The sequence below is a fragment of the Anopheles merus genome, chromosome 3R (genome assembly GCF_017562075.2).
Source record: "Anopheles merus strain MAF chromosome 3R, AmerM5.1, whole genome shotgun sequence".
NCBI lineage: Eukaryota > Metazoa > Arthropoda > Insecta > Diptera > Culicidae > Anopheles > Anopheles merus.
Window position 1 is genome coordinate 2037205 of NC_054084.1, and position 22654 is coordinate 2059858.

At 47.6% G+C, this 22654-nt stretch overlaps 2 protein-coding genes across 7 annotated transcripts in view; both read right to left on the bottom strand.

Annotated features, from left to right (window-relative positions):
- Window positions 1–20720, bottom strand: part of LOC121595999 (dual specificity tyrosine-phosphorylation-regulated kinase 2) — a 58484-nt gene extending 37764 nt beyond the window's left edge. For 2 of the 5 annotated variants that reach the window (XR_006005231.1, XM_041920535.1), the window contains exons 1-2: window positions 20375–20718; window positions 19611–19694 (exon numbers count right to left, since the gene is read on the bottom strand). Coding sequence is in view for 2 of the 5 variants with exons in the window: in XM_041920535.1 (XP_041776469.1) it covers window positions 19611–19694; window positions 20375–20452 (162 nt within the window). In the remaining 3 variants the exon portion in view is untranslated. Of the gene's footprint in view, window positions 1–19610; window positions 19695–20374 lie in introns of all 5 variants that reach the window. The other 3 variants (XR_006005230.1, XR_006005229.1, XM_041920541.1) reach the window with 2 other exon arrangements.
- An 851-nt stretch (window positions 20721–21571) lies between these two features.
- The window catches only part of LOC121595995 (laminin subunit alpha-1), a 77280-nt gene continuing 76197 nt past the window's right edge, over window positions 21572–22654 (bottom strand). For both annotated transcript variants that reach the window (XM_041920525.1, XM_041920526.1), the window contains one exon: window positions 21572–22588. In XM_041920525.1, the coding sequence (XP_041776459.1) occupies window positions 22443–22588 (146 nt within the window). In that variant the 3' untranslated portion in view covers window positions 21572–22442. The remainder of the gene's footprint in view (window positions 22589–22654) is intronic.

A 22654-nucleotide genomic window follows, 5' to 3' on the forward strand; every position in this document is an offset into this window, starting at 1 on the left:
GTTCACAGCATGGGGCACAATATGCTGGTCAAACTTTCGAGCAACCTTTCTTCTGCCCGTCTGCTCGTCCCGTCCCCGTAATTTCCCCTCTTCGGGTGATTTCCTTATCCGTTTCGCACCGAAAATCCCTTTCATTAGCGTGGCCATTGATCGGTCCGTCGATCGAGCGGGGAAGCCTCGAATCCGGTGATTGGCCACCTTCTTTGTGCGAGCATGCGCGTGAAGCCCCCTTTTTGTCTGTGTAGTGCACTGTAATAGCCTTCCCCCTGGGCACGATGCTTTCGGTGAAGGTGAAACCAATCCCGAAAGGCTAACGCTCTTATCAATCAACGCCATCGAAAAACACACAAAACGGTGAAACCACCATGCACGCTGACGATGGCACCTTCCTGCCTATGTTTGTTATCACCTTCCGCCCTCTCACCACGCTTCACACTGTGGTGTGTGTGCGTTATCGCAAGTGCTAATTAGCGCTGGACCGTGAACCGAACGTAACTTTCCTATCACAAACGACACAGGCGTTTGCACTTAGCATGAGCACACAAACACACACATGCACGGAGAGATTGTCCTTCAATTGGAGCGATAAACTGCTGGCGCGCTGGCGTGCATCCTTGCTCGGCTTTCATCATCGTGTTGCCCCACGTTAATAATTCGCACAACTGTCTGAACGCTACCAATCACTCTCAATTAGCTCACCGGAGCGCCATCTTCCCAAGTCGGAAAGTCCACGAACCCTCCGCCACTGTCCGCCGGGTGGCGCAGAGAGACGCACTACGCACGATAAGACGTACTTCTCATAGGTCCAGTGGAATGCATGGACAGAAGATTGCTTCACAGAAGCGTTTCATCTTCCACGCTCTTGTTGTCCACTTGGTGAACCGTTCTTGCTCTTGGGGCAAAGGTCTATTCCCGTGCTCCCATCATCGTGCTGGAGATGATAGTGCAGACGGCAGCAGCAGCTGAAGATGAGGCAGCAAAACGGGAATGATCACTACAAACTGCTACACCCCATGACTACTGCACTATTCGTTGAAGATGAATAGAATATTGGTTGAAAAAGAAACCACATCCACCACATCTCCATTGGTCCCATTGTTATTTAATGGTCCAACCGGTTCTTGCTTGACGAAGCAGCCAAAGAGATGCAAGAAAGAGATCATTAACCTTAGACGAGAACCTAGGGACTGAATCAATCGCTAGAACGTACCCCGTTTCATCTCCCGAGGGAGAATACATTTGGAGGGATTCTTCAGAAATTTGGTCAACTTTTGACAACGCAAGAGTTGGTGGAAACAACGTTATTCTTTATGCCTGCCTGGTTCAAGGTGATACATAATATAATACAAACATTTTAGAGAACATTACTTCAAAACAAACGAAATCTCAATCAAACAAATGTTCAATATGTGTTTCTTAATATCCGAATTCCCAATGTGTCCGTTCAAACAGACACCTCTTCCGGTTTGTATGATTCAGACAGCCTCCTTTCGTTGCTCCCCATCCGTTTCTGTTCTCACCCCTGTTTATCCACGACTTCTGGTGACCTTCGCACGGGCGGTTGGCCTGCTGTTGCTGGAGTTGCTGCTTTGCTTTGCGCGTTTACCGGGAGAGAATGAAATTCCCAACCGAGCACACCGAGAGAGCAGTTAGGTAAGCTCTCGGAAGCTTTTTGTATTATTTAAAGTTCAATTTCATTTCTTTTGCGTACGTTTGGCCTCTGGCTTCCCGTCTGGCGTCCCACAGTGCCTTCTTCTTCTTTCGTCAATACTACTACACCAATTCTACAACCGAGCCATGACGCGTAAAGCTGTGGGCGGCAGGTTCAATGATTCGAGCGTCGAAGCGGAATGGTACAAGATTCAATTAAATTAGCTCCATTCCTCGGAAATCCAATGCCAATAACGCAACTGTGGGCCAAATACCTTACGTTGTATTCTTGTATCGATTACGTGAAGTGATTGTTGAAGGACTTCGGTTCGTACACAATGCGCTACAGGTCCTCTGCAGGTGAGTTGTATATCCAGACTCTAGCTACCAACAAAGCATGTAATTTCCCTACCGTGAGCAGTAAACTATAGTTTGATTGGATTGCTCGTACCTAAATATTGCTTACCCACCCTGAAACCTTTCTCGTTACATCAGCAAATCGACAAATATTCCTTTTTTATGCTTCACTACGTCCGTACTTGCAAATAGTTTTTGTGAATGAATCCAGGCGGTTTGTGTCTTTGGGCGGCCATGATCATGGATCGTTTTACTACGCAAATATAACGCAATACGGCGCAATGTATCCGGTCGAGACACGACTTCACGTGGACTACACATAGCCCTACAGCAATCTCTTCCCAATATTTTGATTTTCTACGTCACCCAAACCCGTCAAATGTCCTGACCATGGGCCAAGAAGTCAACGTCACGTGGCGTGGCGTTATTGACTTCACAAAACCCTGACCTGGTTGCTTTTCTGTATCGCTTTCTGTGTCGCTCGCAGTGCATCTCCTTGAACTGCTGGGACAGCTCAGGCTATCCATGAGCCGTTGCAAATCTTGTAGAAAGTCTCATATCGCTCTCCTTCTCTGTCCCATTCCCGCTCTCTCGCTGACAATGTATCTTTATCAACGTGGGGGAAAGTTTCATTGTTTATCCTTTATCCGTAACCTCGTATATCCTATTCACCCCATGGATGCCTGCCCGCCACCTTTCTGGGTGCGTCCCTTCGAGTGAAAGTGGACTTCATTTAATCTTCGGTCAACATTGCCATTCCCCGGTTTCGGTCTCGGTCCTGTTGTTTGAGATTGCTTTGCAAAAAAAAAGCGAGTAAATTTAGATTAGACTTACATCATGCCGGGCGGCCATGCGCCCCATGTTGACATACGGAGGCTAGCGCTCTTCAAGCGACGTCGCGTCGCAATAGAAGACATCGACACGCACATCATCATCATCATCATCAACAGCAGCAGCATGATCATCCGCACCCTCTCTGCCCTGCCCTTTTTGCCGCCGTGAAAGAGGTTCGAAAGGTGTTTGCTTAAAATTTCTTTTATAGATCCGCTTTAGCGTTAGCAGATGGGCGGATTGAGGGTTTTTCGTTTTTATTGTAGCTCCACCACCACCTCATCTACCGTCGCTTCCGCCGGCAAAGAAGCGACAAATGAAGCTATTAAGTGATTTAGTGCGAGAGGGAAAGGGAAAAACCAAACAGCCCCAAGGGGCGGCACAAGGGCCTTGGTTTGTAAATGGGATTAAGTGCGTCGGTTAATGTTACGAGCGTCGGTGCGCTTGTTATTGCAAGAAGGTCTGAAGAAACAAATTTGAAACAGCTACGAGTGCATCATTAAGGTGAGGTGTGTTTGTTTGTTTTTTTGTATGGATGTGCAAAAGATATGATTAGTAAAAAAATGTGCAAAAGATATGAACTACTTATAAATAAATTGTATTAGGAAACTAAACGTCAGCGTCGCAAGTACGTAAGAAAAGGCTTCGATCTAGATAATTGAAATTAATTTCATAATTAGATGTCCATTAATGAAGATAACTCGCATGATAAGCCTAATTGTCTCACCATTTGGGCCGATTTCATCACATGCAAATTCCCTCGTACTATTTCCCATATGACCCAGCATCTTGCACCATTCCCAATTATGACCTCGGCGCCGCCGCTTGCCAAATTGTTTAAATTTCGTAACACTCGACACCACAACGCCTTACTCACTTGCCCGCTGATGATCTAATTTTAATGAGCGCTCATCAACATCGCATCGACACACAATTGTCCGGCGCAGGGTTTGCATCATTTGCAGCGTCCAATCAAAACCCCAACCGCGAGCTTAGACAAAGTCTTCGGAGGCGCAGTCTTCGATGGCGCAAAAGCATGTCACGGGGACGGCAGGGCTTGGTCAGCAAATGGTGCCCCTGCGGGAGAAGGTGCCGTAACGAGGGAGAACCCACGGGGGCGCCTCGTCGGCAACGGGGCACAGTGCGCACACCATTAACGCCAAACTGCAAAGCAAGTGAAATCGCGGACTGCGGCTGTTTTCCGCTGCGTTACATGTCCGCAGCAAGCAAGCAGGCAAGAAGGGAAGGTGTTGCAAAAATTATTGTTGTCAGTCACCACACAAGAGCCACGGGCGGCGGTGGGCAATTGGGTGGGGAGCGTGTGTATGCTTTCGCAAATCTAAGACAGTCGCTCACTCGTGCGCACAAAACACACACACACGCTTGAGGCGCCGTAAGCGTTTTTATTTTCGCAAAAAAGTCCCCCCCCCTTGAACAGTGCCATCGCTTCTCTTCCCCTCCCAATGGGTGGTTGGTGAAGCGTAGAAATAAGGTCGCGACGGTTTCGAAGGTAAAAGAAAACAAATGGACGAACGAAAACGCACAACCTTAACGCATCTCCGCAAAATATCCAGTCGAGGAAATTGTTCAGCCGGGTGTTGGTAATTCATATGTGAAGTTTTCCCAACCCTCGCTGTCTGCTGCTCTACCTGCCCACCCTCACGCGCGCTTATTAATGGGCAGTTTTCGACTGTGAGGGGAGAGAGGGCCACCGACACACCACCGTGAGCCGTGAGAATTCGTGAGCCAGCGCGTGAGCCACTCCACGGATGGACGGGCGGATGGACGGTAACGACTGTTCACGCTTGTTAGGATTTGGAGCAAACACCTCATTTACGACTTTATCTACTGTACCGGTGCTGCTGAGTAAGTGAATGTGTGCATCAACCACTGGACTTAAGCGGGCCCGGTAAGTGTGGCGTTGCCAAAGGAAAAACGCCCCGCTTTTCATGCCCATCGCCGCAGGGTGCAGTCGCGGTCGAAACTGCACACGATCGATTGTGTGCAGTTTTCCCCTTCCCTGCAGTGTCTAAGTGGGGTGAGAACGTGTGAGTTCGATTTTTCCAACCTTGCCCCTTAGAAGTGGCCATCACAATCGGTTGCCGTACGCTTGTGAGTCGGTAGCAGGAAAATTGGTGTTGTTTTTTGGTTCCACGCACGCACGTAACGATTGCGTCAGTCGTTGCCACGAAATATGATGCGCTGAATCAACAGGTTGGCGGACGGAACGTCGTCACTCAGCAATGCGCAATCGGGTGAAAAGCTTCGCGATTGATCATCAAATTAAATTCAATAAATCAATAACGGGTGAGTTTTCGCAATGTTTCGTTTCAGCAGTGGTACATGAAACACGCTCAAGACCTTTAAAATCACACTCAAACCTATTTGGACCTTAACTACGTCCTTCATGTCTGCGTCGTTGATGTTTCCTTTTCACGATTCATTAATTTTGCAATTTTATTTTCCTGTCACTTAGCTTTATCGCTGTCCCCCTGTCGCAGAAGATGCTCATTACCTCTGCCCAAACGACACCTTTCAAGACTCGTTAACAGCAAACCAGCTTCAACCGGGCAGTGATTAATGTCAGGAAAAGCATCACCTACCAACCCCTTGCACAAACGGCCATTACACCATGGTGCGACACAAAAAAAAACAGGCGCTATTCCGTCTTAATAAGGAAACACCTTTCCTTTGGCTCAAAAAACCCGCTGGATGCGATCTTTGTACGCCACACTAATTGTGGACAAATTGAGGCACGACCAAGACACCAAGTTGCGCACACATAGTCAGTGCCTCTTGTTGTCATCGCTGTGTCCTCCAGCTTTCAATTTAGTAGTTGCTTAGTGCGTGGCATAATTTATTGCTGCCCTTTTCTTCCCCGCCGGTCACCGGTCGTGCACGCACGATGCAAATGCGCACGGACATGCAATAGATGAACATCGCACGCAGCCTGTGCAGCTGTCCCTTTAGGCTGATCCCCTCCCATTTAGGCAGCGGGGCAGAGAGCAGTGCATCTGACCAATGCGTGCCAATCGGTGGGCAAACGACGCGGCCACGACGACGCTTCCGGAAACAACCGATTGCGCTTGAAAACGCAACGCTTGCACCATTGCACCCGCGGGCCAGCATCACCGGGCGTTAATTTATCACCCCCGAAGGGTTTCTCACTCTCTCACCGCCACTGTCGTCGTCACGGTTCTGTTGCAGCTCGGGTAATAAATTGTACACTTCCTACACCACGAAGCGCAGCTCGCGGCCACAAACGATGGACAACACACAGTCTGTCGCTTGCACTTGCGCAGATTGAAAATGAACTCTTCAAATTATGGATGGCAAACGAAACGTTGTAGACTACATTTGCACAAACGCAACAGCTCAGGGCAGCGCGTGCGTTAAATAGCCAAATGGACAGTAGGGCTCTAGCGAATATGAAAGCAACCGTCAAAACATTCGAAATGGGGATTTCCTCTTAATTTTGTCGGAAAATAAAACAGATTAAAAAGTAAAACGAAAACGAAACGTTTGCTCGCAGAAACGAAAACGAATCCGTTGCACAACCGTATGTATTTAGGAGGTAAATTAAAAATGTGCACAAATAAGCAATCGAAAAAAGGCGAGCCGTGGACGAGGATAAGACGAATTTTCATTTTCGTTTTTATGTGATGTTGCTGCTGCGCGTCAACCATGTTAAATATTTACAAAAGAAAGTGAGTTAATCCAGTTTTACAGACGAGCAAGCGCATCATCTTGAAGCGTACTGTATTTAGGGGGCGATGGCTCTATATTGAGGTTAAATGCGTCACACACACACACATGATGGTCAGCCATTCACTCTAGAACACAACGCAAGGAAGAGAGCGGACAAGATTACTTTGCTTTAAAGCGCAAAAAAGGCAACGGCAACGGCATGATTGTATTATTAATTGCCAGCACGATTAAGGTCACAATGTCCTCAAACAATCCACTCATTATCAGCAACATAATAAAGCACATTGTGTGTGTGTGTGTGTGTGTGTTTGGGCACTGTGTGGTCCCCGGTGGAAGCATAAAAGAAGCAACGCAAAGACCGATGAAGAGACGATTGCGGACGGAGCTAAATGAAGCTGAAGGAGAATATTAATTTTTCAAACAAATGATTACGATTTTCAACGGCCTCCTCCACTCTCCCTCTATCTCTTTTACTCACTCACACACTCTCCGTTGATAAATCTGAAATGTGACGCACAGATTTACATGCTGCCGGGTGGGTAGCATAACGGTGCTTGGCCACGCGTTCAATGTGTCTGGACTGTTTGTTTTATGCTACAAACAAACAAAGACACACACACACATAGACACTCTCGCCCTCGGATCATTTGCGATAAATCTGACCCGGTGCACACACTGTGAATGTGCGTAATTGTGTTCTGCTCAACATCCGCCACCATCGCCACCATACACGTCCAAAAGTGGGAGAAAAGTGCACCAAAGAAAGGGTGACACAAACACACCCACAGCATGGCACAGGGAGGAGCATGGGGGGGGGGGGTGACGTTAGTTCTGCTTTGCTGACTCCAACGCTCTACAGGGGATGGAATGTAAGGGAAGAGGGAAGGAAATTAAATGATGGAGCGGGCAGATACGGGCAGGTCATTTCCCTCTCTGGACACGAGCACAAATACACACACACAAACACGAACACAAAGGGCTCTGGCAGGGGTGAAAAAAGAGTACATTCAACTAGATGTAACTAAAAAAGGGGTTTAAAATTCGATATGCCATACGCAACATGCTTCCCCCCGCCGGCCCTTCCATCGGCATCGGAGTCCAACGCGATTGTATGTGTGCAGCATTTTGTGTGCATTAGTTTCCCGTCCGGAGGGATGCTCTACACTCGTCGCGATAAGGAACCGAAAAAACCCGTTGCTTGGAAAAGGGGTGAAATTGTCCAAAACAGGGAGGGGGATGGGAGTGGCACCGGACCTCTCAAACGCATCCGGTAAATGCAGTTCCACACCGCTGACTGCATTAAACTGCTCATTTACAGCGATATTAGCGAGCGTTAGTGACGGCGGGTGTACACCACCTACCCATCGGGGATGAATTTCTCTTTCACTGATGAGGGAGGGAAAGAGGGGGGGGAGGGTGGGCGAGGGCTGGTGGTGGAGAAATTCAGCCCAGGAAAACACGGGCGTGCCTGATAGGCCGCGGGTCCATATACAGCCAAATTATAAGTTCATTGCGTTTGAACTGTGCGCGTCGATGTCGATGGCGTTAGTTATATAAAACCATTTTGCCTCCACCAAACTCAACAACAAGCCCAACAAAATATGCTGTTATTTGATTCGTAATTTTAACAATTTTCATTTTGCCCATGAAACCACCGCAACTCCATTTTCCGCCACTCTGCTTCCGCGGCGTTGTTTTCTGGTGCGTTTTGCTGTTGTTTGATTTTCTTCGTCTATTTGTCTTGCTTCATAATGTTCGAATCAACCACTTTATATCGGGGCGGTCCGTACAGTTTCCTCAGCCCCACAGCCGAGGAAAACCCATATTTCCCCGTCCAGCACACCTAGGAGGAATTGTGCAACAATCGATCAAATCGGCGGCGTCGGCGGCTGTTGCAAGGCGTGAAGTAAGCGGCAATGTGCAGCGGCAAAAGGTAAACTATCAGTGGGCAGTGCATACAGTTTCTTATCGCGCTGTTTTTTTGTTTTGTTTTTTTGAGGAAAGAGGCTGAGAAGAGGGAAGTGTGGCAAAACACTTTCCATTGCGTCACACGATAGTTTAGGCGGCGCGGTTGCGGTTGCTTGGACGGACCCGTGTTGTCGCCTTTGTCGCTCGGAGACGGAGACCTTGCTCCATTTGATAACAGAAGTTAAACGGAGTGCAACACGATGCGGTGTCGATGGTGGCGTAAGATCGTGAAGCAAAAACAGTGGCTCTGCTCCAATAACTTTGCCCCATCCTGTGTGGCTTTTACTTCATATCGTCGATTGCATTTGTTACAGGTTGGTACAGAGATTGATTGATTTATTAGTTAAGCGATTGAAGCTTCATGTACCAATTTTCCCCAAAGCTTTTGCTTGATCTTTGTCTCACTTTGGGTTTGAGAGTTTTCTTTTTAAACAAACTCTTCATTCTGTTGTTACTGCAGCACAATTGCCGCCGTTTCCTCGTTCGCTGTGCGAGTAACAAACAGCGAAAACTGTAAACAACACATGCGGCATAACAAACATTGTCGATGGCCATCACCAAGCATTTGCCGACGCATTCGGAAGGAAAGACAAAACTGTTCCTCCCCCACCACCCAACCCATCTACTGAACCGATTGACAAACTTTTCCACGGCAGTCAGATTCTTATCGCAGGGTTATAACTAAATGACATCGTCGGGGAGGCCTCTGCAGGGGGGGAGAAACTTTTTTCCCTTTTCTTCCGCTTTTCCACACCGGTTTGGGCCTCCATTCAAACACGCTGGAATTGCATTAGTAATTGGTTATAATTTATGGGAACCACAATCGAATACTCATCCCTCGGTGTGCACGGAGCAGGCACAGCACAGCGAAAGGAAAACTTGGGGAAACCTTTGCTGCGGAACAAACCACCCCTCCCGTTTGCCCCGGAAGCTCCGAGCCCGATTACACGGGCGGCATCGTCTTTTAAGCGCTTGTGCGCTCCCTAGTAGCATGCAATCGCGTATTACGATGCGAAGCATTTTGTGGTTGTGGGTTTAGGCCCTCCCAATCCCCTCTCATGGAAAACAAAAAAAAAAACAAAAATACACAAATACACCCAAAACCCGATGCGATCCGTCTGCGCTCTAGGCACAAACGGTGGAAAAAGCCATCGAGTAAATTGTATAACAAGATAGTTAGACAACTAATTGATCACCAAACAATCCCCGCGACAGTTGTGGTAGTGAGCCCGAAATTCGGTATCGACAAGCCACCCTAAAGAGTCTTGCTTCCCGGGTACGCTTTTCCGGGTCAGAAGAATGTTTTTGTTTAGCGTGGTTGGTTTATCGCCGCGCGTTGGGCCTTCCCTCGGCGCGTATGTATTCGTTGCCCTCGTGTTTGTGCCGTTGCCCCGTTGTGTGGCGTGCTGGGTGGCCAAACATTACCATTGCAAACCCCTTTCCCGCGACACACGTGTAAACCATAAACGGTTGTACACAGCACACGGGCACACACACATACGGGTGCTACGGGCACATACACAATCTCGCGCTTGTTTTTGTCACAGGCAGCAGTAACAGGCCCGGTGACTTCCGGTTAGAATTTCCAACGCTTTCACTCCAACTCTGCGCGGCTAGTAAAAGGGGGATTGGAAAGGGGGAATGGAAAGGGGGAATAGATACAAAATTTTATTGTATTCATTACAATCGCTGCAGGCACACACACGCATCACATTCTGGGAGTTTTTTTTTTAGCTTTTTGTTAATGCATGTGAGGTTATTTCTTCGCTCACCTCTCTCTCTCTCTCTCTGTAGCTACTTCCGTCATTTGTCGCGGGTTTGTTTGTAATTTACAGCATTTTGCCGGCTCTTCCACTACGGTAGCATTATTGGGGCAATTAGTTTGTGGCTCTTGCTTCGTCCAAAATACCCAAAACAGTGAACCGCACCAGAACAGAAGCACATTTTCCAACATGCAACGACCGACTGTCTCATCACCAAGACCGCATGCGTACCGAATCCCCGAGTGCCCGATATGAAGAATGCTAGTTTACGACTGTTTAGACCGCAACGCCGGGACCGCTTGGGTCCACCCCAGAGGGTGAAAGTTTTCCCCCGAAAAACTACAGCCCCAAAACTGACGCTTTGATGAATTGTACCAGCGATTAGAGTAGAGCATTTATTCGTCTCCCTTTTTGGGGAGGGCATTAGACACATAAGGGAAGGGAAAAGGTAGACATAAAGAGGGGGTTGAGGGCCTCACGGTTGATCGGTTGTCGTCTCGTACGTCTCCACGTAAAGGTTCACACACAGACGGGGGGGGTTGGGGATATGGATATAAATGGTTCCAGTTACTGAAATCGTTATCAATCACGCCCGGGGGCAGTAGGCAGCGAGCTGTGCGGAGAGTCAATTCACCGTGTAAGGGCCGGGAAAGGGAGCAGAGCCGTCGAATCGATGCGGTTTTTTCGGGGGGACGGCATTCGACGAAATCAATCAATTATGAAATGAAACGTTCGCGGTGGTGTGTGTGTGTCACGGTTGAAAGGCGAGAAGGAAGACCTTTACGCTGATGGAGTGACTCGAACGCACTTGAATAGTTAAAGTCTTGCGGTAGAATCATTCAACCCCTGCTTCGTTTGTGTAGATGATTAAAGTACAATTGGGAGGAAGTTTTGTAAATGGATTTTATTAACCTCTCAATAGAGTTCGAATGCCTCGAAAAGGCTCATGTAAAAACGCACCGAAGCATGTTGATGTAACCTTGGAATTTTCATGACAACGTTATTCATTATTCATTCAAGCATTAATGGTTTTAGTAAACAAGTTGAGGTTTTCGCATAGATTTTCAACAACTGGCATTAAAAATTATAGCACCACTATTGACCTCTGCCCATGTGTGACTATTATATCGTCTGGAACCTGCCGGAAATGGTTCGTGCTGTACCGTCTTGTGCTTTTAGCGATAAAATGTTGTCTGTCTGCCAACTAAAACACGGTCACGGTTCAGTTAAAATCTCTCGCCTTTGTAAATGGCACATCTTTGGTAAGTTTTGTAGGAATGTTTGCGCAAACTTCATTCCAATAGTATTGCCATCGATTTTTCCTGATTGCATACCAAATAGGCGTTAGCAGGCTCAGACACACACACACGGCCCGATTAAAACACAAGAGAAAACATTCCCATTTTGGCTGATCCAGCGAAAACAAGATGGTCGACAAAACGGAGTTCCATCTACCCGGATTTCTGTCTCCTCTTCCAAAAACCATCCCCCCCCCCCCTCATTTCCGGAACGACGTAGAACACGAACAAGCTCAACAAAGGATGCTGTGAGGTGGTTGGAGTTTCCTCCCCCCCTCCCATTGCCATCCTGCATAACACAACAGTCACACACCAACACGCACACGCACAAGCTCACCCAAAGACCAAAGCACCAAGGATGGGTTGCCGTCACGTTCGTGGAAAAGCTGGAAAAGCCTACGGAAAAGCGAACCGTACCATTGGGCAGAAGCAGCGCGTTCTTTATGCTTTTTGTTTTCATCCCAGCGCACAGCATCACACCACTACCAACGCAACGCGACCGATGTCGAGCGATCCTTGTGTGAGTGCGAGAGTTTGATGCTGTGTGTAAGTGTTGGGGGGAGCAGATTCTATGCTGTTCCTTGTTTCATCTGCTGTACCCCCTTTATGCGTTCGGGGTGTTTGTATGAGTGTCAGTCCTTTGTGAGAGTGTGTGTGGTTGTAACTGTTCCCGAAACGGCCCCACGGGATGCTGTGACGTCGGGCGGACACCTCACTGCGAGTGATTATGTGTGTGTGTGTAGCAGCTGGTGTTTAGGTTAGCATGTGGTATTAGACGGATAGAACCAAACTGTCCGTTCACTTTTGCTTTCCATTTTCTAAGCTTAAGAAGACACAGAGACGTTTTTTTCAGTTCAGAGAGAAGGAGGACACACGACACATTTTCACAACCCCAAGGACTACTACGACCATCATTACCATCACTTCCCAACATGTTGGATGCTGCAAAAGGGAGTAACATTTTCCACCGTTCGTAACGCGTGTCTTATGCTTACCTTTGCACGTTCTTCAAACGTTCGTCTTCGCACAAAGGGAGCGTCAGAACGTCTGCTTTGAATAGGCCTCCTTCTCGACGGTGTTCGCCTCGTACGACGGTGGCTTTGTTTTCTTGTTCTTGCTCGCTTTTAAGTTTCTTTCCCACTCACACACACTCTCCTCTATTGCATCGAGCTAAGAGCGTAATCAGGGGGGCGCTCGGGGTGGTGACGATACGGTGCAGAATGTGAGCTCTGCTGCAATGTGTTCTTTGATTTGTATGCTGCACACACAAGCCCGCTACTCTACTCGCTACTCTGCGCGCTCATACACACGTACCCGTACACATACAGACCCACACAAACACACACTGGTATGCACTGCTTTGCTCCTCAACCGTGAAGACGTGAAGATTGCACGCGAATTGCGCGCGCCCTGACTTCCTTTCGCCTCCTTTGATTGCCTTTCGCAGGGACAGGGACTTTGATGCCCCAACACAACTACCGCTCCAAGGGGGTGGCCCTCACACTTTTACTGATGCACCAGAAGTGCGCACTTTTTACTTGGGATATCTTTTTGTTTCCCCCGTAATCTGGGATGGGGAAAGATTGCTTTCGCGCCAGATGCCTGTGTGCTCTCTGGCCCTGCAGAAAATTATGCTTTGCTGCCTTTTCGAACACACTCACACTGTTAGTACACACACACACTTCTGTTACACTGTTATGTTATGGAGGGGGGGACCCGATGGAATCGGTTGCAGTTGGTTCTGGTTGTGACCAAAGCCGAAGAATGCCCGTCGTTTTTGCTAGCTAGAATCTGCTGCTACGAAAGACAGTCGCAGCCTCTTCTTCCTGGGATGAAGACTGTTTGCTCGCACGCGCGCCTTTGGGGGGGAGGTTGGCTTCCTGGCAAAACTGCTTCCTTCCTGTATTGCGCGCAACGAGCTGTACTTTTCTTAGAAGGGCTTCCGTTTTATTCAGCTGTCCTGCAAGCTGCAAAAATGCACACTAGCACGGGCTATTTGTTCTGTTCGCTTTTGCACCGGAAGGGATACTCCGAGTTGGTCGAAACTTGGCGCCGAGGGCGTATTGGCAACGCAGTCGACCACGAAGAAGACGACGACCAGGGAAAATCCGAACCGTACCGCACTTGTTTCACTTCTGAGCGGTTGTATCGCAGCAGGCGTAGCTCCAAGCCCCAAACACGCGCTGTGTCGGGATCCGTGAGCGGGAGAGCGATTCAAGAGAGCGAGAGAGAGAGAGCGAGAGTTGAATGCGTGCGTGAAGTTACGTTGTTATGTTGTGAGGAGTCGGAGGGGGTTGAAAGAGAGAGCAACATGACCGTACGGCAGTTAGGGGTGGAACAGAAACAGAGAAACAGACGAAGAGAGCACGCCAACGGTGCGCGTTTTGTGAGCATGAGACTGCTGAAGGGTGAGCGTTTTCTTTTTTCTCTACAGGGTTCTTTATGTTCGGAGGAAAACATTGATCCCCGCATCATGGCCCCTTTCCGTGTGCTGCACCACCATCATGCATGCGGCTCCGCGGACGTGCAATACAACGGTTGAAGCAATGGCGCGGCATTAGAGCGGAAGAAACCAAACAAAGAGAATGATTGGCACCAGAGCGAGAGAGCGAGAGAAGAGTTTGGGTGTGTGAGAAATCCGTCGAGCGAGGGAGCATACGCAACATGAATCACGCTTTGAGCGCGTTTGCTTATATTATGCGCAACATAGCATAAAATGCATTCATGGTGCATGAAGTTTGAATTTCACATATTCGACAGCTGTCCTTTCAATTTCTTGTATCTTTATGATTTTAATAGCTATTAAGAAGTGCAAAGAAGCATAATTACTGTATCTTTCTGGATTTTAGTGCGCTACCCTTCAATTCAATTGTTTTGCATTTAATTGAATAATTTTAAAACGGGATCAGGATTATAAAGTTGCAAAAAGTACGATAAATTTCCCGTTGTACGATACACACTTGTATAAATATAGCTCAGCATAAGCTTTTTTAGCAATAACTAAAGTTTTGTAGTACAGCGAAACATTTTCAGAACAAAAAATTGTACACAATAAACATTAAATAATGCACTAAAACTAATTGCAAAACGAAAATAAATTCCCATTGATTTCTCATTTCCATTTTGCTATCGTGGATGTGTATCTTAAGCAAGACGCTACACTTTCAGATAGATGCGACAAATCGAAGTCGCAAGGTTGCTTGTTTGTATCACAGCAAATGCTCTTTGAAGACATTCAAATTTATGGATTAAAAATGTTAGCAAAATGCAAAGAATAATTGTTTCATTTTCTGAAGCTGAAGTAAGAGCAAGTTAAATTCCTTATTGCCCTTTTCCAGTGGGAACAAGGTTGAATAGTTTGGTAGTCGTTTCGGTCGTTCGGTACTGCACTCTCCCAACGTTACACTCAGCGCCATAAATGGTACCACAAACGAAACCCGATTGGAGTGAGTGTTTATTGCTTTTAGTTTACATTCGATTTCACCCCTCGCCCACCCACCCACCGCCACAAACCGCCGTAAACTTTAACTTACTTCTGCACTGTAAGCTTAAATCGAAAGAACTGTTCGCTTGTTGTTGTTTTTTTTTTCGATGCCAAAAAGGTGAAGAAACATGTTTCCGCTGTGTCGTATGTTCGTTGCAAAAGAGTTTGGAGAGAAGTTTGCAGTTGAGGGTTAACAACCGAAAGCCCCAAATGCAGTAAACAAACGACTACACGAACGTACAACGTTCGCAAACATGTGCGTAGAATTAGCCCCAAAAACTCGGAAGTAACACCGTCCTACAGCCCCGATTTGGCACCTGCACGTGTCATTCGTGCATGAAGTAAATCTCTCCACAATCGTCTCGGCATGGCTCCTTGCGGCCATGTGTGTGGGCGCCGTCTGTTGTTGGAACAGGTGGGAGAAAGAAAAAAACACAAAAAACAATGACAGCGAAAACTATTTCCGGAACGGACGAATTTTCTGAGTGTGTGCACCTTTGCACGTGGCACAATTGCAAGAACGTCCACACAAATCAAAACGAAAGCCACACAGCGCGCACCGGCTAATGCATGGGGAAAGAGGAAGGTGATGGGAAATGGTCAGCTGCACCATAACGTGCTCGTTCGCTGGAGTTTTGCGTAATGAGGCACTCGTTTTCGGGCCGAGGAAATGCGACGACGACTTCATTGTCGCTAAACAGGATAAACTGCTAAGCTTTTAGCGCTTGCTGGCCTCCTGGCGATGGTGACGCTTGATCCGTGTCGTACACATGCAGAACAACACGGAAAAGGGCCGATACAATGGCTCACGAAAGCAATGGAGAGACGGACAAGCAATTGTCCGATATAATCGTTGTCATTGTGTTTCGTATGAGCAGCAGTAACTGATTGTTCAATTACACTTTTTATGTTTTAATTGTCCTTTTTGTGTGTGTTGCCGTAGAGATGCAGTCCATCTGTTGTTTGTTTCAAAACTCCCCAACCACATCACTTCCTAAGGACTAATCTACTTCCTGTGTGTTTGTGTGTCCCATTTAGCTCCATTTCCGACCAACGTGTGCACATTTTGTACACGTTTCTGGCCGTGTAACTCCGCTGTGTGCACAGGGCACTTTCCTCCATCCCTCGTAGAGCCTACACACAAATCACCGTCACGAAACGAAAACGTTCCCAAACATCCGACATCGGTACGGGTTTGCACCAGCAACGGGTACAAACGACATCGATAATCAAATTAGAACAAACGAAAATGAGGCCATCCAAAGGGAAGTGCTCGGTTTGTGTTGACCACGCGGAAAGGATACGAGAAGTTGGTCAACCGAGCGTGGCACACCTGTGTGCCAGGGGAAGAGAGGGAACCGCATTTGTGGTCGCGTGTTTCTGGGCAGTGTGGCATTTTGGGAAGCCGTACGAAAGGCGATAGGCCCCTGCAAGTGTCTCTCCTCGGCGTGTTCAGAAACGTTTTTCATTTGGGTGACACACACAGAACAATCACAGCAACGAGTGGGAAGCGTGTGTGTTTGTGTTCTTTATCCCCCTATTTTCTCCACTTTAGGGAGACTGCCAACCACTTCACGTTTCCGTGCACGATCTTCGGTGCTTCGTCAGCGGTCATAAAACGCGCTGCCGGCGGTCAACATTGTCAATGTGAAGGCCAGCCAAGTGAGGAGCATTGCGGAAGTCACAGACAGACTGAGCGCACCGAGAACTGAAGCGTGATCGAAGGATGACGACTTGTTTTGGACGACGATCGAGCAAGCTGCTGCTGCTGCTGAGACGCATTTTTCACGCGCACAGGGAGTCGCGACGCTCGATCGAATCTGTTCCCCCGATATGGAGTGGCCGAGGGTTAGGGTGAACTATCTTTTGCAACAGCCGATCGGTTGATTAATCGACCTGCTGCTGGGTGCTACTGGGTGTGTGGGGTGGTGCTTCATCGACAAGATGCGACCCTTGGAGAGGATAATCCCGACCCGACAAGGATAGGTGTGTATGTGTGTCTAACTTCGATCGGTGGTCGGTGGTTTATTATTGTCTCGCGTACCAAATCGGTGAACGGTGACCTGGACCTGAACCTGATCCATAGAAGGAGTGAAGGAAGCACCGTGAGACGTGCTTTTTAAAGTCATTTTTATATGGTCGATGGAATCTTTTTACCGTTCTGATCAGTTCATTACACGAGTTATTGCATTATTGTCTGGGGCATTTCGATGGTACACGATCAAGAACGCTTGTTTTAATGTATTCTGAGATGGTTAATGAACGTTTATTCATTGAATTCATTCCATCAAAGTCAAAGTATTTTTTGTATCTCATTAAAAAAATCGATTGGATTTGAGAACTAATATTATTTAACTACTCTACATAAGGGATTTAAACCACAAAATGTGTTCCCGCCACGAAAGCAATCTGTTCGTTGCCATAGAGACGCATCGCGCTAGCAATCAACAACAACTTGCTCCAATCCCAGCGCTCGATCGATCGATAACGAGTTTGTTGTGATCGTGAAATCGAAAGTTTTGCGATCCAAAATCAGCGCCTACGAGACGCATCTTCTCTGCTTTCGATCTCGATCGCGATCGGAGCAGCCCCGCTCAGTCGGAAGTTGCTCCGGAACGATTCCGGAAGAGAGCATCCGGTTGGTGTTCCGGACGGGTTGGTGAAGAGCTCCGATCGCAACTCAATATGGCCACGGTAGAAAAGCAGATGTGATTAATTAGCGTAAAAGGCAGATTAATTGCATAGAGGGGGGGTGGTGCTTCCACGTGCGCGGTGCGCGTTTGATGATGCCCGAGGAGAGGCCGCCCTCGTGTTGATTTTGGAGAGCAAGTTGGCAATGGTCAGGATCGTGTGTTTGAAAAAGAAAGTGGTTTGCTGGCTTGTTTGATGTGCTAAATGCCCCATGTACATCAAAGAACTTGGCGCGATTGGTCAATTAAATCGGTTTTGAATCTCGCGTGCGGGTGCCAACCCGACTGAAAGCCCGCTTGTTGTCCTCCCGAAGCCTAATCAGTGGAGTAGTGTAGCGTCCGTGTCCGTGGTGTAATCAATAATGTTGTAAACAAATTAACTACTTTCCATTCCTCTTCCTTTTCCACTCACAGCTCACACAAAAATAGATACAAAACCGTCAACTCAAAACATGAAGTTTGTACCGTTCTGCGTTGTTATTGTCCGAAAAATGATGGCTCGGGCTTACGGTGAGGTTCTTCGATCCGTGTTTTCGGCCCTGTTCTAGGGAGAACGAGCTAGCTTTTCAAAGTAAAACATTAAACTGCGAAGCTAAACGATGGCTAACTTTTTTTAATGACAAACTTTTTGGCCAAATGTTGTTGTGGTTCTGTTCCGAGAGGGCGGTTTCGGAGTTGTTCGCGGACCAACAACAACGGCGGTTTCATTGACATTTTTGTGTTGCTGCTTTAACCTTTGGAGAGCAAAGGCCTCGATCTTTTGACAAATCCAAACCATTTTGCTAATTTGAAGTGTTGGGATATGAAAAATTAATTTCTCCCGTTGTCACGTCTTTATTATCACGCCTTTGCACAAGTTGTAAACGCGCGGATAAAGCAGTGTAAAATGCGCATTTTTGCCACGACTCGTTAATTTATTCCACTTTCAATCCAATATGGGCACGGATCTCGACCTGACATCTCTATCAACGTGAAGATCCGGCATGCAATAAATAATCATTTGCATACTTTTTTCCCCCACATTAAGCACAATTGACCGTGGAACAGAACACGGCGCGGCGAGACACAAATACAATGGAATCGCTTTCAACTCATTTCCTGATCATTAGCAGCTCTTTCTTTTCGTTGTCATAATATTGCACCACTTTTTTTTTGTAGTTGCCTTGTGTTGCCCTAAAGGGTTAGAAGAAGGAACTTTTGCTATTGGTTGGTGCTATTTTTGCGGCGGCATTTCGCAACCAAGCATTTCAGTGCTGCCCGAGCACTGAAATGGGTTGAAAAGTTTTGATTTGTGAATGGGGAAACTTGTGTAATGCCTTGAACGAGCAGGGCGGCCTTTTGGTTTGTGAAAGAGCGAGACAAGTTTTCCACCCCCCCACAGGTCCTTGGCGAGGGTTGTTCGCTTTGGAGTCAGGTTGCGGGTGGGAAGAAAGTACACTGCCGGAACCAGGAATGACTTGACTCGAGGGGGAAGCAGAAATCGAACCCAGAGTGTGACAAAGCACGCTGTTCACTATCTACCCAACCACCGACCTACCGGGCACTCAGTGGACAGGGAGTGAGAGGATGAAGCGCACCGCGCGCGGCGATGCGGCCTCACCGAAGGCCACGGTTTACGGTTCGCTTGCTCTGCCGCTGGCCGCCAATGTCAGAATAAATCATCTTTCTTCGATCGGTTGCGATGCGTGCGTGGCAGGTTGGGCAGGTCAATTTCGATTTGCCGGTTGTGTTTCACCTACGCGATAAACCGTCCCCGCGGGAAAGCTGCCCGGACAAGGACGATATTGTGTGTGTGTGCAAAAGTCGGCAACAAAGGCGGAGAGTTGCTGACCGTGTGGTCATTTGGAGTTTAAGGACTTACCACTACTGGGCAGAAGAGACGGCGCAAGAACACGGTCACAAAGTGTTGCGAGAAGTAGTTGTAGACGGCGTATCCCATCAATACCTGGAATGGGAGGTGGAGATGAAAAGCAGTCAAGGAATCGGTCATTGAAGATTTTAATTGCAATTCTTCATATTGAAATGCCCATAACAACAACAAGATCAAGAGTGCAATATTATTGAAAAGTGATTGTTTCTATTTATATTTCGCTCTTTGTTTACACTCTAGAAATAGCTTCCTTTCCCACTGGCCAGCACGTGTCAAGCGTCTTAGCGCCAAACATCGCTATTCTCAGCAGGCCTGGATCGATACCGTTGCGGCCAACATCGCCGTGGTGCGCAAACAAACAGCACCACTACCATTCCTGGCTACTGTGATCACCGGTTTGGCAATAAACACATCACTCTAATGACATATCTCTCTCTCTCTATCTCCGTACAGCGGCACTCGTCACCATGAGGAAGTGCCCTTCCCTAACAGCAGTACCTAACGATCACCTTGTGCGGCGATCTCATCCTCGAGAGCCTTGGATTATTAGACAGGACGGGCAGCGGGATCACTCGAAATGGGCAGATATGCACGCCGCACAAACATCACGTTTCGCTCAGCATCACGAACCGTGACATCACATTCGTTGTTTACATCGATTGATTGCGTGCTGTGTTATTGAAACGGCGTGGCGTTTCTGGCTTGTTGTAACTGACGCCCGCCACCCCACCGGCCGACCCCGCAACCTTACTCACTTTCAGGTGAAACAGGAAGCTGCAAACCTGCCCGTATCTGCTCACCGGCGTTTCCTCGTCGTCGCTCTTAGGATTCATGAAGCTTCCGTACACACGCGCCACACACAGATACACTCATCTATTGGGCAAACAATGCAAAATCACGACACCGAACTATGAATCTCCTACACTCTGATGCACCACACTCGCACACACACACACACACACACACAGTGGCACTAATCCAGTGTAGGAAATTAAACTTTCGATCTCGCTACTGCTGGTCGGTTCGAATCGCGGTATCGAGATGAGCCTCCAGACATCCAGGATCCATTGGGCTCCTGATGCGTACTGTGGTCGCCTCGCGCGCCCTGTCACGTATGCAGGCAAGGCGTGTGTCACACCAAAACGCGCCACCTTGCAAGCTCCGGCGTCGTACGGTGCTACAGGGCTTAAGGCCAGCAAAACGTGCCCGGTAGAAATAGAACCAATAAGGTACGCGCGAGGCCATTAAGGGGCACACGAAACGGTGAGAGAAAGAGAGAGAGAAAGAGCGAAGCAGGGGAATTAGGCGCAAAAAAGAACAGTTAGAGGCGATGGAGGCAAGAAGGTAATGCACGTGTATGGAACCGGTGCCATAAGGAAGGCTTTTCGATGGTTGCAATCTGCCGCCACCCGCCAACCGGTACTATTGCCCTTGAGGTTGCGGCGAGTTGAGCACATTGGTTGTGCAGGTGGAAATGGTCAAAATGTATCGCATTGTTGTAATTTAATACAATGAAATGCATTATTCATGTATGATGTAGAATTGTTGATTTAAACTTGATTTTTGTTGTAATTTTAGTTCGCAAATTATCGTAATGTTTGTGCAAAATGTGTAGCTTCAAGCGGTTTGCTACGCGATTGCATACTTTTAGGCGTTTTAGAACAAATCGGATTTTGTAAAGCGCAGGAATATGAAACAAAAATTAAATTAAATACTAAACAGTTGCATATCCCACTGTCTAACGGCACGAGCACGGTTAAGTCGAAACAGGTTACACGAAGGCCATCACCATTAGTCCGGCGTAGTACCATTCCCCCCCATTCCTCTCATCCAATTACTTCGCGCAGAATCGCACCGAAGCAGAAATCGCCATTCATTAGTTTGCACTTTCTTCATTCATTTCGTACTTTGCTTCGGATAAGAGGAAAAACAATCGGCAACACACACTAATGCTTGTTGGAGACATTCACGTACTCACCCTCCCGCTGGAAGGAAGGAGGTGGTTAGGAGAACGGTTTTATTGTAATACCGCGATGCTACGGATCTACGGGGGTCAGTTTGTGCTCGCGGCCCGTATGCAATTGGCTGGCTGGCCATCGTGCACATACGGGCCGTAGTTTTTCAACTCGCAAAAACCAGTTTCGTTTTCGTCTTACATGATACACGATGTTGTTAGTTAAGTGTGACAGCAGTATCACCACTACATTCGGCTAGTCGTTCGGTTGTGCTTAGAGTTAAGTTCTCCTCATCCCGCGCTTTTCTAAACGTTAAACCTCCAGTTCGAAGAGGAGGGCAGTGTTCGATTAACATTTCTTTAATACATTGTATCCTTTACTCGATCGCCCCCTTTTCTCTCTTATGGCATCTTATCGAACGTGTAGTTTGTGTGTTTCTGCTTTTCCTTGGAATCGTGGTTCTATCGAGAATAAATAGAGACTCTATGCACGAGAGACAGCACTCTCGGGCGTAATAAATACAAATTAGGTCCATAAGTTAGGTGGGCTACCTATCTGCTAGCTTACAAAACGTACGTTATCCTACTCCACTCAAAAACCATCGGCACCATCCGGATGATCAGGTTTATCGTGTTGAGGCGTCACTGCTACACGGCTTCGCGCAGACGAGTGAGTCTCAGACTGTATATTTGGCTTAACCGTTCATCCGGATTCATTGCGGAACTTACTGGAAAAACAGTAGTACCTCGTCGCTATCTGTACCTCCTCCTCAACTACTTACATCCCTATATACCGTTGGAACACCTTCGTCTAAGCGTATTGAATCGTAATGGCTATGTACAGTGCGCGTGCGCGAGGGACGGTTGCGCTAGTTCACCGCTAGACATTCGCTCAGCAGCACGTTGTGCAGATCGTCCATGTCCGTCCAATCTTTGCGCTCGTTGCGGATGACGATGTTCCGGATGCATCCCTTAAAGTTTTCCCTCATCAGCAGTGTGCCGCTGGAAGCCGCATCTAAACGAAAATTTGAACGAGAAAAATGACGTAAATTCAAACGCTCATGATGAAATCTGACCCTGG